General features: G+C 43.1%; 1 protein-coding gene across 1 annotated transcript in view; it reads left to right on the plus strand.

Moving 5' to 3' along the window:
* The first annotated feature begins 1,516 nt into the window (after positions 1-1,516).
* dpf1 (D4, zinc and double PHD fingers family 1) overlaps positions 1,517-17,135 on the plus strand; it is a 40,682-nt gene continuing 25,063 nt past the window's right edge. The window contains 6 exon segments of the mRNA XM_044201325.1: positions 1,517-1,546; positions 1,548-1,738; positions 13,257-13,286; positions 13,961-14,121; positions 15,799-15,906; positions 16,750-16,877. Coding sequence (XP_044057260.1) covers positions 1,532-1,546; positions 1,548-1,738; positions 13,257-13,286; positions 13,961-14,121; positions 15,799-15,906; positions 16,750-16,877 — 633 coding nt within the window. The 5' untranslated portion in view covers positions 1,517-1,531.

Genomic DNA, 17,135 nt, shown 5'->3' on the forward strand with positions numbered 1-17,135 from the left:
GCACGCAGGCAGTGACGTAAGACGCAGTGTGTGTGTGTGTGTGTGTGTGTGTGTGTGAGTGTGTGTGTGTGTGTGTGCGCGCGCGCGCGTTTGGTCAGCGTCTTGTCTGGTACATCAGCACCACCCTGTGGTCAAAATGCAGAATAACACAGGACCTGCCATTCAACCAACTTCCGAAATCAGGGGATAAGAAAGCATAAAATTAGATGAGATGATGACACAGACCCATAAATTCTGTGTATTCTGTAGTAGATTTAAAAGTTTAGACAAATTATGCAAACCAAACAAAATTCAAGTCCACATATTCCACTAGGTAGAGCTGAAAAATATGCGTATTTTAAAACAGCAAGTAATTTATAATCACAGCAATAGGCCTACACACCTAATCACAAAGTTTCCATTTAACTGGCAGAGCGTTTTATTGGAGCAGTGCTGCCATGTTAGAGCTGCTTGCTAATGTTCATTAAATATTTGTTAGCACAGATCTATAAATATCACATGTCACTGAATGGCTTAAGAGCGGCGCCACTGCTGCTAACTTGACATGGAGAAAGAAATTCCAGCATTGCTGCTCTAACAGTCCTGGCTGAGCTCCATCCGACCTGCCTTCCTTCCGAAAGAAAGAAAGTATGCAAGCAGGGAGAGGAAGCAGATGGTAAGGAATTAAAGAAGAAATTAAGAAAGGAAGGAATAAAAGATGGAGGGGTGAAGAGATTGGAGAGGGTCCCATTCTGACGCCGGGCTCAACCATGAGAGACAAATGTCTGAAAGAATCAATTATAGGCCTACTCCCAACCCATCGCCCCTGATTAATGAATAATTAAAGCTGTTCAGTGCAGGGCTACCTAGCATAGATAATATAAGATTAACCATGGGTCTATCAACATGCCACCACTACTGCATGTGTAGACACAACGTCTCTTAATTTGCCCTCAAGTAGATAAATAAACTTATTATTGAGGGACAATAGCCTATATAGTTGACCACCTCTATATGTTGACGGTATGTTTTAGGGAAATTAAGTAATGCTTTTCTGAAAATATAACTGGTTATTGTTCTTCTATAGGTCTACTAGTTGTTCCCTATAATACACACACAGGTAAGGTGATACCTTGCCTAAACCTCACTACATTTCTACCCATATGCACTTGCTGTCCTTACACATATATGCAATTAAAAATGTATTATTAATGATTTCTCTTTGAAATTCATTCATCCTCAGCCTTCAGTATGAAACGTGCCCATCAAGTTGCCACTTCTATGATGTGATGCAATTTTGGGACTAGCCAGTGCAGATTCACACTCATCATCACCATCCAGACAAGGCGACAGTGCATAAGAAACTGGCATTCTCAGACTGACAGACAGCCCTGCAACCCAACCTTGACATAACTGTAGACGTTTTAAAAAAAAAAAAAAAAATTCGGAACTGGGGGATGGCTTTACCCTTACAAGTCCGAGGCGGGACTGTGGTCCACTTGAACCGCTATCCGCGCTGGTATTTGTAGTGCGCTCCTCCTCGGCATGTCTCATGTTGACATGCGTAAAAAACTACACTTCCCCAAAGCTGTCACAGAGCGCTCCCGCCTCCCATTGGCTGCTCGCTCCAGCCGCAGCCCCAGAGAATGAATGAAATTGAAATAGCTGCTACATTACATGTACAATACTGGGCTCTGCAGTGTTGCATTCTATCATACTATATCAAAATGGCCACAGCGGTACAGAACCCCCTCAAATCGTAAGTACAACATATTTCCTTAGCGTTTGCGCTTTTTGTATTTGTGCATGCTGTCAGTGCAATTTAAGACCCTTAAATTCCCAAATATTTCTCAGCATGATTACCAACGCGTCTATACATGGAATGCATACAGCAGAGATAGATAGAGATAATGTCAGCGGATGCGAATCAGCCCTAAAGAAAAGTTCTATTTGAAGCTGACGGGGGGTTTCTGGTTTTTGGCATGAGGGGATTATTGTGCGCTCGGATGCAATTCATATAATCATTTCCCGAGCCAACAGCAGCGTGTGTGCAGGGATATGGAGGAATGCTGAGGGTAGATTTGGGTGACCCGGTATGTCCCTTGCCAGTGTAGCCAGCCAAGATCACGGTCAAAGCCAGGCTGGAGTGGCAGGGAGCTTAGATGGCTTTACAGTACCTGTGTGGACAGACGGGGGGTAAACAGGTAGGCAGAATGAAGCACACTGCTCGGGTTTTAGGCTGCAGCGTTACCTTTACTGCCGGACCTCTCGGAAATATATAGGCTGAGGTAAATACGCTGGTGTACGGCTTCAACTCCGAGACTTGCTTTTATTTTCAGAGCCTATAATAAAATCTAAATTGCAATCTTGCGTTTTACACTCAACGCGCGTCTTAACGGACATTTATTCCCACTAATGGGTCTTTAAACGGGTGGATTTCCCGTTAAGTTTCTCCTGTAATGATCGCCTTTGTGCAGGTTTTTTGGGGGTCTTTTTTGTTTTTCTGAGACTGGTTTCAGCGGAATGCAGACGCCTGCTGCCCGCCTGGGCTCCCGGCCAAAAAGGTGGCTGATGTGCGTCTGTCAGCGGGGTACCCCCCCCCACACACACACACACACACCTCACAATAGCTCCAATATAAACATACGACCGAGGAGTGTTTGAGCACACAAAAGGTCCAGCTTAGGCAGTTTGAAACAAAGAAAAGTCATAGACCTGCGTGCAAAAGGGGGGACGCACATCGGATGCTGCACCTGAGCAGGGATATGGGATATAGACTGTCTGCCTGTCTGTCTGTCAGCCTCTCTGAGATGCAGACACAGGCGACATTTCGTGCAATTCCACGAACGACTGCCCTGTACGTGCCTGCTTTGAAGAGCACTTCACAGGAAAGAGGAAGCTGGACTGGTAGGCTACTGATTGGGCAACTGTGTGCAGCCCTGATTGACTGTGATGCTATTTTAGTGTTTTGACCAAATGCAGCACACACCTCAGTAATAGTTACATAAAGATGTAAAGATGAATAATTTCAAGGTTTAATTATGCTCTAATAAACTGGTATCCAGTAATGTTATGTGACAATGGGACAGGAATGGACAGGTGGACTGCATGGAGGCTCTAATGTGGGACCTTTGAGCTCAGAGCTTCCTCTCCTCCCCTCTCCTCCTCTTCCTCCACTATGGGATGCTAATCCAAGCAGAGCCAAAGTGTGGACAGATTGCTCCCAGAGGCCCTCACTGACACCATGTCAAGGGGATTAAATTGACAGATTTGCATGGAATATATATACCAATGTGGTACCAGGACACAGAGGGAGACAAGGTTGTGGTAGCAGGAAGAAAATAGGATAGGGAAAGAGTACAAGGAGTAGAAATTAAATGGTTAAAAAACAGGCTCAGGGCCAGTGATTAATGAACTAGTGCCCAGTTTACAATGGTGGTCTTACATTGATTTTAAGTGCTTAAAGTTAGACAAAAGAGGGGAAAAAAAGACATAGAACAAAGCAACAAAGTCGACACCAGATTCAGATCCTGCAGGGATGCTGGCACACTGTTTCACTACAGCATCTGACTCTACGTGCAGAAATAAAGCTGAATGTATTTATTACACAAGGCCACAGCAATCAACGCTGCCTTTAACATCTCACCAACTGTATAAATGCCATCGTTACGCAGTATGGGTTTAACTGCGTTCCAGTTACCACACTGCGTTTGCCCTGGTAATTAGCATGTCTACAAACAAACTTACTATTAGAGGCTTACAAATTAGAGGCCTATCCAGTAAAATGGGCCAAACAACTAGCAAAACTTTGTTCAATGTTGGCCCTAATAGGGTGGCTGGCTGTGCGCCGGAGACAATTCCTGTTGTTTCCCTAAATGTCCTTAAACTTTGTTAAATCTCAGCAATAAATTAGAATTAATTTAGTGTATGTAAATTCTGTGGGAAGCATTTACAATTGTTGCCCATCGCCCAGCCAAGTGTGAGTGGGACTTGCAGATGCAGTGTGATAGACAGTTGATGTGTGTGTGCAGAAGTACAGTGGAGGGCTCATTTGTGTGCAAAGACAAATCAGTGGAGGAGAGCAGCTAGCTCCAATCTACTGGGCATTTCCCTACCAGCCCTCTCTTCGTCTATCTCTCTGCTGGATTAGAGACTTTTTTAATCTCTCTCTTTTTCTCCTTCTCCTCTGCTTCCCTCTCCATCTCCCACCTTCTTATTTCCTCTCTGTCCTCCTATCACCCCTGCTGTCCCGTCTCCCACGTTCCCTGCCTCCTTCTTCATCACTTTCTCCATCCATCACTCGTTTCGCCATCTCCCTTTTGTTCAGCCATTTCCTCTCTGTATCGCTCGCTCTCTCTATTCCATTTTCCTTCTTTTCGGCCTCAAACCATCTGAGCCCTCCAAGATGCTTACCCTCAACCCCCAACCCCCCGCCCTCCACCAAGGTTCTTTATGTTGTGAATCAAGGCATGTCACCACTTTAATATTCAGCAAAAAGTACTGAAGGAAATTCTCTGTGCATTTTGTCAGATCCCTTCAAATCTTGTTGGATAGCTTCCTTAGTTCCTTTAGAGGGACTTACTGTAGGTTTGGACTATCTACTGGCAGAAAGTGTTTATAGTCCACTGTTCATACGAAATTATAGTATCTTTCCATTTGTGGCATCACAGAGTGTTATGTTGGCTACAAAGAAGATATTAAGATCCTACCCTCAAATGGTTGCATTCATTCTGATATTTCTGATCTCCTTATGAAGTAGATGATAAAATCCTTAAAAATGTATATATTTTATGAACAAAATGCAATTAAATTAACAGTAGGAATTTGACTTTAAAGACGCAGGTGTCCAAAATTATCAAAATGGAAGTTGATGTGGCGTATATTTCAGCGATATTACTTCTTTGTGCTTGTTAGAGGGGGAGATGTAGATAATAGTGTGCTGTGGTATTGGCAGCGGTTGTGGCAGGGCCTATATAATATCATTTCTACCTTGCCTGACTGAGCCGAGCTAAATGAGTTCCATGTAATAACCAGCTCTGTGTGCAAACAGCCCCACGTGATAGTTGAAACCACAGCCTGAGCATCCATTTCTAGATCTTTCTGCCTCTTTCAGTCTCTCCCTTTCATTCCCTCACTCGCTCATTTGTGCGGTATCACCCGTGTGGATGGACACACACACAATGGGAAACACACACAGTTGCACTCTCTCATTCTCTTTCTTGCACTTGTTTTTTTCTTTATTCGTATGGGAGTAAGCCTGGGGTCTGATGTTTTTAAGGGTATTTCTTTTTTAGAGTTATTCCTTTCATCATCCCCTTATTTAGACTTTCTATCTGTTTTACTTTGTCTTTTTTTTAGAAGACAGGATAGAGAGAGACTGAGAGAAAGAGAGAGACATAGATAAGTATTTTTAGCTCTATGACCTATTTCTCCAGTGCTACCTAACTGACTGTCAGTCAGCTCCACTGCTTTGGGACCTTGCGTGACTTCCAGCCAGGAAATTTGGAATTTGTAGTTTTGTTTGGTTGTCCAAATGCAAAAAGGTGTGGTGGGAGAAGGAGAGAATTTATCAACCTAAACCCAAAAGAGAAGAGGAGAGGAAAAGACCTCTTCTCTTCCCCTCTCTCCTCAGCATTGTTTCTTCTCTCTTGTCATTCCCCATTTACATTATTCCCAGTGTCTGTGCGTGTCCAGTGGATCCCTATCAGGAGTTGTCGAGGGTGGAGTCAACACAAACCAATGGCTGCTTCCCTTTGCAGCACTTTAATAAGGATTGAGACTGGGGGGGGGTCTAAGAAAACACACACACTCACACGCACTCACACATGCACTCACACGTGCACACCCAGATACAGAGGTTGGGAATCCATTGCCATAATAAGAGGCCAAGTGCAGTGGTGATAAATCTCACCTGAAGGAGCTGTTCAGAGGCAGATTGCCTTACCCTGATGTACTGCCCTCAATACACACTGCAGCTAGCTACGGGCTATATACACCCACACACATAGACCTGGAATACACGCACACACAAATACAAATAGTCAGCATGCATAAATAGGTTTGCAGTAATGTGAGTGTGCATGCATATGTAGACAAAAAGACGCAAACATGCAAACCCACAATCAGGAAGCATGCACACATACATACACAGAGAGGCCCATGATTCACAGTTTTATAGTGACTCCAAGATAACCACACCCAGTGGACAACGAGGGAGACACACACAGGAAATTAAACGCAACTCTTCATTAAAATCATACATAGCAGGTATCACAAAGCTCTGACTGAAATGACATGATCTGTTGCATGGCTCTGCCTCTGTCTACCTTCCTCACTCTGCCTTTCTGTCTGTCAGATCTCTCATCATGTTCAAATATGCAAGCAGTCAGTTGCAGACCCCCCCCCACACACACACACACACACACACACACACACACACACACACACACATACACACATGCGCAGATGCAGTGCTGTGACAGCAACTCGAGGAAACTGACGTTTTCCAGCTGGTAGTGTGGCAGACGTCCGCTCCTGCACATACACTACCACACACACGCACACACACACAGACACACACACTCCTGTCTGTCCATCTGTCTGTCTGTCACTGTCAAACCAAGTGTGTGGCCTCTTTGTCTTTGTGACTGACATGGACTCTGTCACTACACACACAAACACAAAGGTATGTCTGTACCTGTTTTCCTTAACTCACATAGGAGCTGGACTGCATTAGTGTGTGTGTAATCCAATATGTGTGTCTTAAGGTTTCCCCCTTATATTGTAGAACTATATTTTCCAGACAACATCTCTTCTTGCTGCTGCATCAGTGTATGTGCATGTGCATGTGTGCATGTGCAGCCTTACCCCATACATTTTAGTACTCTAGCATATATATGTATATATAACATATATATGTGTATATATGTATATATACATAAATACGGCCTAGCAATCTTCAGACGAACATGAAAATGTCTTCACACACACATGCACGTACACACAGATTGGGAGAAGAGAGAAAAAGACAAATCATTTCACCGAGCAAGAGAGAGAGAGAAGAAATTGAATTGAGTGTGGTGAGGATGGGGGGAGAGGGAGGAGGAGGGGTGAATTGGTAAGGGTGATATTGCATAGTTTAATCTGTTGAGTTCAGCCATGGAAGGGCTGGGTTAGGGGGAGGGGACGAACAGTACAGTAGTAGGCCGCCTGATATTAGTTCTCCACTGTGCGCACACACACACACACACACACACACACACACGCACACAAAGCTCCTTAGGCCAGGCAACACCAATGTGTGTGTGTGTATATATGTGTGTGTCTGTGTGAGTAACTGCACAGATGGACAATGGTGGATGAGACAGGTGTGTGGACCAGGTGTACAGACTTGAGTATGTAGGCTCGAGTATTTTTACAGGCTTAAAACTAACCCATACACACAGCGCTAACAGCCATAGTCTTGGCAGCATTTGCTAGCAAATCTAAAGTGCAAATCACTCCCATCCAATCTGCCCTCAGCCCTCATGAAGCCATTTACATGTGGACTACTTCATTTCCTTACAGTTTAGTTACCTCATTTCACCCAGTTGGAAACCACCATTAAAATGAAATCCTTTGTTGGCGTTGACGTTTCTTGTAATTGTGGACACATTTTTATGATTTCCTCATATTTCTCAATGGCTTTTCCAATGATGTGATTTCACCTCTAGGGGGAGCCCTCTGTTTCTCTATCGGTTGGGGAACCAGCTAATTGGTGTGGTTAATTGCACAGTAACAAGAGAATGCTGCCGGCAGTGTGTGTGTGTGTGTGTGTGTGTGTGGGTGCAACACTGGACTGAGACTCAGTATGTGCTGAAGTGGACTGCTTTTGCTGGATGGGACTTGAGGGATCACCCAGAGATTCAGACAATAGCTTACCCTGGGTGGGCCTGGTGGGGTGGCTGTGCTTTTTAGGAAGGCTGTATGTCTCCTGCCTGTCAGGAGCATGAATGTGTTTGTGTGTGTGTGTGTGTGTGCTCCCAGTGTTACCAGTTTCTTCAGTGTTTTCATGGAAGCCTCTCCCTCCCTGCTGTTTGCTTAGTGCATGCTGAGGCAGACAGCTCAATGTGGGGCTTAGGATTCACACACACACACACACACACACACACACACTACATGGCACTCTCATTCCGTTACTTCGTCTAATCTTGATTTGGTGTGTGTATATCTGTGGTTAGAAATTCATAATATTGTCTATATTGTGTGAGCATGCATGTACCTCTCTATTATGTTCTTGTGTATGTGCATGTATATTAGTGTATGTCCGTTTTGCTATGCCTTAATGCTTCATGTTCATGTGCATGCATTTGGTTGCATATGTTGCTGTGTGTGCACATGCATGCGTGTGTACAGGTGTCCTTTGTGTTGTTTTTGTGTCCTTACACAGTGCAGGCCTGTGTGATTGTCATTTCCGTCATGACTGCCTGGACATTTTGGGTAGTCAGCTCCAGTTTGTTGGCACTACACCAGTTCATTCCTAAAGCTGCTAGTGTTTCTCTCTGCGCTTGTGAGTCTGTGTGCATCCATTAGTGTAAAATATAGCTGAAATAAACCTGAAATAGAAATAAATGTTGAAAATATTACAAAAATGAAAATGATTGGAACTGTAAAATTGGTTTTCATGCTGTGTTGGTGCAGAATCAGCTTTTGGCTTTCCTTCATCAGCTGTGTGGTTCGATGATGGGCAGTTTGTTTGGCCTCTCCCTGGTCTGTGTTTTCAGCACCAGAGTGGCCATAGGCCAGAGTGGTGCAGCCGTGAGCGTTTCCCCTCTACATGGAGGAAAATCCTCTGTGTTAACATGTATGTAGTAGCTGAATTTGTCTTCCTTGTCTATGTTAAAGAAATAGTTTTGGGAAAAACCCTTATTTGCTTTCTTGCTTAGAGTCAGGTAAGAAGATTCATACCACTCTGATATCTGTGTGGTAAATATGAAGCTACAGCCAGGACACTGTTAGCTTGGCTTAGCTTAGCACAAAGACTGGAAGCAAGGGGAAACAGCTAGTCTGGCTCTCTGTTTTTCTGACGGGAGCTGTTTCACCTCATTTTGAGTCTTTGTGCTTAGCTAAACTAACCTGGCAGTAGCTTTATATTTACCGTACATTCCCGAGAGTGGTATCAATCTTCTCATCTAACTCTCAGCAAATATGTGAATTTCCCACTATGTTGAACTATACCTTTAAGTCTGTGCCATGCTGGCACGTGTACAATTTACCAGCATTTAGCTAATGCTATATGTTGGCTATTGATGAAGTCAGCAGTAGCTTCAAATATCAAAGCCACCCTGTCACCCACCTGTGTAAAAGTCAACTTCATATTCTTTATATTTATTTTATCGTGAGTATTTTTTTAAAAAGCGCTCTCTGTGTTCCACATGCAGGTCCTTGAGGGAGCAACAGGGTGCTGAATTAAGAATAGCTTTATTTCTTTGCTATTCAGGTTTACTATTTTACTTAGCAAAATGGCCAGCACAATGAGAGATAGCATTTTAAGGACTGTTTACTGATCACACTCTTTCCACTGTTGCCACCCCCTCATTGTGGTTTTTGAATCAAATCTAAGATCTGAAGATTATAGAGATTATACGAATTTATCATGAGAATCTGATATTCTCTGATGGCTATTTGCAGCAGAATTAGGGGTCTCATGGTCTAGAAAAATGTGTCTGCAGCCCTCTTTTAAACAACAGAGAGCTGAAAGATGAAGTGTTATCAGTGAGCCACTACTTTTCACAGGTCATCCTGCTCTGTTACTGCAGAGTTCTCTTCTCTCTTTGTCCATCCTCTCTGTCTTACTTTCACTCCCTTTCTCTCCTCACCCCTTCACTCCCTGTCTTTCTGTATTTCTGCCTCTCCCTCTGCGGATGTCACTTCTTACTGTTTTTCTCTCCTCTGTCCGTCTCGATCCCTCTTCCTTTCTTTCTTCAAGTGTCTTCTCCGAACTTTCTCTTTGTGCATCTCCCTCTCAGCATCCACTTCGAGTGCCTCAGCTCGTCTCATGTACGAGCCTCCAAACAGGCAAACAGTCATGCAGCTCTCCTATCACAATATAATGAGATTGGGAGCACCTAAATTGAAAGAAGCCATTTTCTACAGCTGTCAACTTATTATTGAGGGGGGACCGACTTATTCCAGTGCCTCTGAAGGCAGCGGAGGAGAGAGGGATGGAGGTGATGGAGGGATGGAAAGGAACTGGTTTGAAGTGAGGGGGGTGCTGAGGGAGGAGGTGGATGAGGCGCTCAGGGGTGAGCTGTTTTACATTTTGAATGTTTTCTTTTTTTCCCACTCAGTCTCTTTCTCTCTGGTATTTCAGTTTGGTCACTAGTGCAGCCTTGAAGACCAACTATTTTATTCACCTTGTTCCTCTTAATATTTAGAAAAGCAGCATGTAAGGCTTTCTGGAACTGTGTTTATTGAATGTATGAGACTGTTTGAGCACCCCTCAGTGTGTGTTTATTTTCCCTCTTCATGACTGTTTATATGCAAACAGTAGGTATATTCGTGTCTAAAGGAATGGTTACCTTTCTGTTTTGACCAGATTTCTGCTGGTACAAACTCTGATTTAATTCAAGCATTAAGGTGTCACTTTTTTCCGCAGGGCCTTATAATGGGTGAGCGATACTTGACTAGCTGTGTGAATGTAACCTGCTATTTTTTGGACAAGCCTCCTGCTGTATTCGTCATTTGTTTATTGCAAACAACACCGGCACAGCACTAAAGCAAAGTGAAACGAGGTGAGGAAAAGTTCTGGTGACGCACCTCCAACGTGGCCATGAAATACTCTAATACTCTAATGGTCATACACACAGCCGATGGCTGTGCTTCTCTTCAGCAGAAGGCAAGCTGCTCATTCCCAACGACACATTAACGGACATGAGCACAGCATGCCCCACATATTGATGCCCTGATCACATCCTTTAAATGTCACACATCCAGCGATGGCCCGCGAGGTTGCAGAACTGGTTTAGGAGGTTTTGAAGATGCCACGCACAAGCTGTCAGACCTCACCAGCATCTGCCGGGTCTGATGAAAGCATGTCCGAGCCTTTCCGTAGAGCTGAGTTTGTCCTTATTTCCTACCAGGACAGTTGATTCTGCTTGACATCTTTCTTCATTAGAAAAAATCAGCTTTAATCCAGTTTAAGGACATTAAACTGTACATCCTCTTTTTGTTTGAGTGTCTTGTCAAAAATTCACATCTTTTCAAACTTAATTTTGCTTTTATTCTGCACAAAGATGATTATCTGCTCTGTTTGTGCCTTTACAGTGTGTTGTAGTGTGTTGTCAGATTGGTACCTCAGCCAAAGAGGCTTTTGGCTTTTAGTCCCGTGAAGTTTGTTTGCTTTTTGTCTGTTAATTAGCAGATATCTCAAAAACCATTTTACAGATTTCAGTAAAATTTGGCAGAAATTTAGGCCTTGGGCCACGAAGCACTGATTAGATTTTGGTGCAGATAGTGCTAATGTGTGATCATTTTCCTCCTGGATTCCTTGGATCAAGCCAAATCCATCAGCATAAGTTTGCAATTTTGAATTTTTGCAAAACAACAGATTGTATCCAATCTTTACCAAAGTTGGCAAATAATGCATAAGCTGCTAAAAAAGTCTTTTACTTTGTTTTGATACACACCATATACTTTTCTGTCATTGTTTGCCAGATTCTTTTAGATGTAGCCTGTTTTTAAAGGATTAAAACTCCAGCAGAACAGTTTTAGCAAGTTCACTGTCAGATGCGTTTTGGCTTGTGGCCTTCATCAGGGGATAGGTGTAGCCTATTTAAAGGGGAACTCTACTTATTTAACACATCAAAGTGTGTTTACAGGTGTACTCCTGCAAATGTAAAAAAGCTGTAGCCTGTCCCAGATCTCTGTAGCCCCCTCATCATCTCTGCTTGAGGCTAGCTGCTCCAGACTACATTAGCCGCTACTAGCATAACACACCCAAATCACTGACTGAACTGTTGGTGGTCGTGTTGCATTTTGGTTAATGTAGGCCCCAGGTTTTGACCATAGACTGTATAAAAGAAGTGGACGTAGCCTCCGGGCCAACGTGGAAGTGCCTTAATCCTGCATTCTTTCTAATGGCCAGCAGGGGACTCCACTGCTTGCAAAAAGAAGTCTGATTGTATAGAAATCTATGAGAAAATGAACCTGATTTATTACCTCAGTAAACACTTTCCTAATGAGTTTATGGTCTCAATCACTAGTTTCAAATCTTCTTCAATACAGCATGATGTTCATTTTGTAAATTATGGTCCCATTTAGAGTAAAATAGACAATAAAGCAGGGTATGCTTTAGGGCGTGGCTACAAGTCACTACCATATGGCGACCTGTCAGTCAGGATAGAGGCGTAGCAATGCGTGTCCTCCCCAGCTCCACCCTCTCGACCAAATATGGTCACTTCTGGCTCCAAAAAAAACAAGATGGCGACAGCCAAAATGCTAAACTAAAGGCATCATAGCGGTAGTCCACAAACCAATGGGTGACATCATGGTGGCTACGTCCACTTCTTTTATACAGTCTATGGTATTGAAAAGGAAGGAGTGTTGAATAAAACAGATGATTTCTCTGGTTCTGCTGCATCAATTCTGGTGCTTTTTTACAAAACTATACATTGTGAATTGTTGTACATTGTGCAGTTGCAACCAAATGTTGATGCCAAGTCCCAATACTCTGAGCGTTCCTGCAAAATTAATTAATAAATCAGTAACACCTTTTAGCGGCTGCACAGAACAAATCCAACAAATGTTTACCAGCGGCTGCACTGCATTGTTTTTGGGAGGTAGCTGTTGGCCTAGCACTGTAGCTCTCTCTCTCTCTCTCTCTCTCTCTCTCTCTCTCTCTCTCTCTGTGTGTGTGTGTGTGTGTGTGTGAGTGTGTAGCTGTAGTTTTGTGTGTCCTGTATCTACCGTCTGTATAGCAGAGTGACCTTGATGTCTGCACTCAGCAGGAAGACACTAGAGAGGAGTGATTAACAGGAGAGAGACAAAGAGAAGAGAGAGAAGTGCGAAGGCAGATGAAAATTAACAAAAAAAGAAGTGTTGTAGAGAGATGGGCAGAATGTGAAAGTTAAGTATGCAACAGAAAAACAGAAAAAAGAAAAAAAGTGAGAGAGAAGGAAAGACGCTGTAAAAGAATGAGAAGTGGAGAGGGAGGGAGGGAGAGAGTAGGGTGGAGTGAAGGAGTGACTCACCACACATCTATTGGTTTTTTCTTCTACTTCTTCTTCTTCTCCCTACAGGCAATCTGGAGGTGCAGTCATCAAGAACAGGTAAGAGGGAGGATGAGAGATGGGAGAGAGAGGAGGAGGGGGAGGAGGGGGGGGGGTGAAAGAGGGAGAAACAAAGAGAAGAATATTACACTGAATGGTAATCAAACTCATACTTGTACAGGTGAGAAGATACAGCGCGTACAATGTCTTCACAGGGAAAAATGTGTTACATACTGCATGTGTGTGAGTGTGTGTGGTTTGAACAAAGTGTAGTTGCCAGCTCATCTGCTGTGACCCAGGTTAATAGGACTGTGCATCTCCATGGCTCGCCTACACACACACACACACACACACACACACACACACACACGCTCAAACACACACACCATAACTGCCCATGACTATCCATACACTGCCCCTTTTGACTTACACACATGAACATACCCTCAGAAGTGTGCGCAGCTTGAAGATTGCATACACGCACACACACACACACACATATAAAAACTTGCCCTACACCTGTCCATAAAATTCCACTTGAAGCCCTTCCTGTTTTGACTCACACACATACTATACACACACACATACACACACACACAAGCATGCTGTGCTTTTGGCATCCTGCTTCCCTGCTAATGTTGGACTGTATTCCCTCCTTGTACTTCACCTTTGACCCCCCCACACCACCCTCCTTTTTTTATTCTCCCTCCTCCTCCCCACTTTTTTTCTCTCAGTCTTGGTGAGGAGTTCTATAAGGAGGCCATTGAACACTGTCGCAGCTACAATGCCCGTCTGTGCGCCGAGCGCTCCATGCGTCTCCCCTTCCTGGACTCCCAGACCGGCGTGGCCCAGAGCAACTGTTACATCTGGATGGAGAAGAACCACCGTGGACCAGGTGTGTCTCTCTCTGTGTGTGAGGTGTGTGTTTGTGTGTTTGATACCTGGGCAAAATAAAGTGGCAAGTGGCTGGCGGAAGCATGAGGAGCACTGCAGAGCACTCTTCTTTGTTTGTTTGTGTGGGTCGTGTTTGCCAGCTGTTGTGCTACACAAATTATTCCCTCCAGTCACTTGTCCTGTGGCTTCCTTCCTCCTCTGCTCTGCTTGTGTCTATCTCTCTTTCCTTCCTCTCTCCTCTTCCTCATTTCCTTCTCCTCTTTTCCAGGCCTCCTACCTTTCATACATCAACTTTTTTTTTACTTTCCCCAAAGGGTGTTTCCTCATCGCTTTCTCTTTCTCTGTAACATCAGTGTATTTTGGCAGTGAATCAGACACCCCTCTAGGCAATGATATGCCGCTGGCACCAACTATTCCGGAGAGAATGTGTGTGTGTGTGTGTGTACTTGTGCATGAGTGTATTAACAATTTGAGTTTGTAGGCTTTGCCTGGTGTCTGCCAGTCTTTTGTTTGTTTGTTTGTTAGTTAGTTTTTAGTTATAACTTGATTTGCATAGAATAGTATTGAATTCAATTGAAAATTGAATTGACATTTCACATTTTGTATGTGTTTAAGATTTAAGGTTTATTTCTATTTGGCTAATTTCAGTATTTGTTTAATAGCTGATTATTCATCAGCAACAACATTGCCATAAAAGTTTCCAAAACCAACAAAGAGTAATTTATATTTTTTTTAAAAACGTATTAATAATGACACATTTCTGGTTTGGAAACATGTACAGTACCATAACAGACAACCATGTACACCACAGCTAGACTGAAATAGCTCAACAACTTTTATATGAATTAAGATAACATTTTGTACAGACGTTCATAGTCCCCAGAGGATGAACTCTTCCTATAGCGCCACCTCCTTGTTGACATTTGTGGTTCAGAGTGAAAAATCTCGACAACTATTGGATGGGTTTCCATGAAATTTGGTTCAGACATTCCCCCTCAGGATAAACTGTAATAACTTTGGTGATAAAATATCTGAAAATTCGCGAAAAACTAATGTCATTCCCATCATCCTTGGCTCTACGTTGTAATTAGTACTAATTGGCAAATGTTAGCATTCAATTAAATGTGTTAGCATGTAGCCCGATGCAGCCTTGCAGAGCCACTGGGGCTGTAGACTCTTAGTCTAGTTTAATGATGTAAAACAAAATTAGTACAACAAAATGAAAAAGATGTAGACATACATAATGATAATATTCTAGCACATCAGACTATTTATCTAATCATCCATTTTTGTTCATACACTACTGAATGTATGAATCATGGTAGTGTAAGACAGTAAATGGGCAATAATTTTGTGGGACATATTCTCTGCAACAGTGACCTGGTTGCTTGCCATAGTTGAGAAATTGAAGAAAGAGTTAAATGTAGAAGAAGAGTTTTTTGTCGGAACAAGTGTTTTTGCCGTTGCAAGTCTGACACATTGTGTGTAAGTTGAGAAGAGAACGCCACATAAAGTTCCATAAAAGCTCAACTTTGACTGCTGTGGAACAGTTGTTTAACAGAAGAAGAGTGAACCAAGAGCTAAGGAACATTATTATTTCCTGAAATAATACCACAAACAAGTTTGGTGTTATAGTAGGAAGTCCTATAACCGAGCTGTGCATTCCTCTGTGTTTCAGGTCATGCTCCAGGTCAGTTGTACACATATCCCGCTCGCTGCTGGCGCAAGAAGCGACGGCTAAACATCCTGGAGGACCCACGGCTTGTACCGATTGAGTTCAAGATCGGTAATTAAGGAGCAATTTTGATAATGTTTACCATTGACAGAATTGGTATCCACGGCTGCATATTGCCAAATGTAATTTGATGCTGGCCATTAACTTTGAACCCCTTAACATGCTATTTTGCCCTTTTAATTCACCTTATGTAGCCTTAAAGTTTGAAAAATCATCTTTACTCCACATCGTCTGACAGCATTACATATGCTGTATATTCTGTATCAGCTTGTACAACTATTACTGAAGCTATATTATTTTATAAACATGTCCCCAAAATTCAGCCTGACATATCTGGTGTTTTTGAAAACTTTCGGAATTTAAAATAAAGTTCTGATCTGAGCAACATGTGTTTGCACACCATGATTGTGCAATGACTGGACCAACAGCTGGTTAGTGAGGGTCAAGATGTATCTAGCAGGAAATATCACCACTTCCACTTTCTTCCAGCTTTGAAATAACTTTAACACTTATGGCGCTCATGACTCTGTTCACTGCGCTGTGTCATCACTGAGCTCTGTGTTTGTATCATGATTGAAAGAAAGTTTTATTTATAGTCATAGTTATTAACAATAATTTGCATAATTTGCTTATTTACTGACATTCTGCAGCAGGTCGGTTACATGAAGAGAAAACGTCTGTAAAGACAACACTTCCCACAAGCAGTACACAATCATGTGATATTTGAGACAAATCGCAGATGATCACTTCAGCGTCTGTACACTACAGAAGCTGAAGTCCTTGTGCCGTCATGAACCAGCCAGGTTTCCTCAGGGCTCTGTCAGCTCAACTGAGCATGTCATCATGACTGTGAGATCTCCGCTGTTTTCTGATTGTAATTGCGTTATTCTCCAGACTACGAGGCTTCTCTAAAGAAAGAGGGGGGTATCCCAGACGGTCCTGTGCTGGAGTCGCTGCTCGCCGGGGAAACCCTGGACAAGAAGGTAGAAACCAAGGAAGAAGAGCCAATGAGCGAGTGTCAGGTGAGACTCTCGTTTCTTTTTCTTCCCTCTCTCATTTTCTCTCTCCCCTTTCGGTACTTTGTTCTTCTCTGTGTCTTGTCCTTGTTGTTTTCTTCTTATGTCAGGCTGTCTATCTCTTTTTATCAGTCTGTATTACTCTCTGTGTTTGTGTTTCTTTGTCTGTCTGTGCCTTTGTCTCTCTCGGAGTGTGTGTTTTGGCGGTGACACAGGCTCCCGCGGCTCTGACAACTCCCTCCTGACACCGAGTGTGTGCGTGCT

Source organism: Siniperca chuatsi, linkage group LG7 (assembly GCF_020085105.1).
Source record: "Siniperca chuatsi isolate FFG_IHB_CAS linkage group LG7, ASM2008510v1, whole genome shotgun sequence".
Lineage (NCBI taxonomy): Eukaryota > Metazoa > Chordata > Actinopteri > Centrarchiformes > Sinipercidae > Siniperca > Siniperca chuatsi.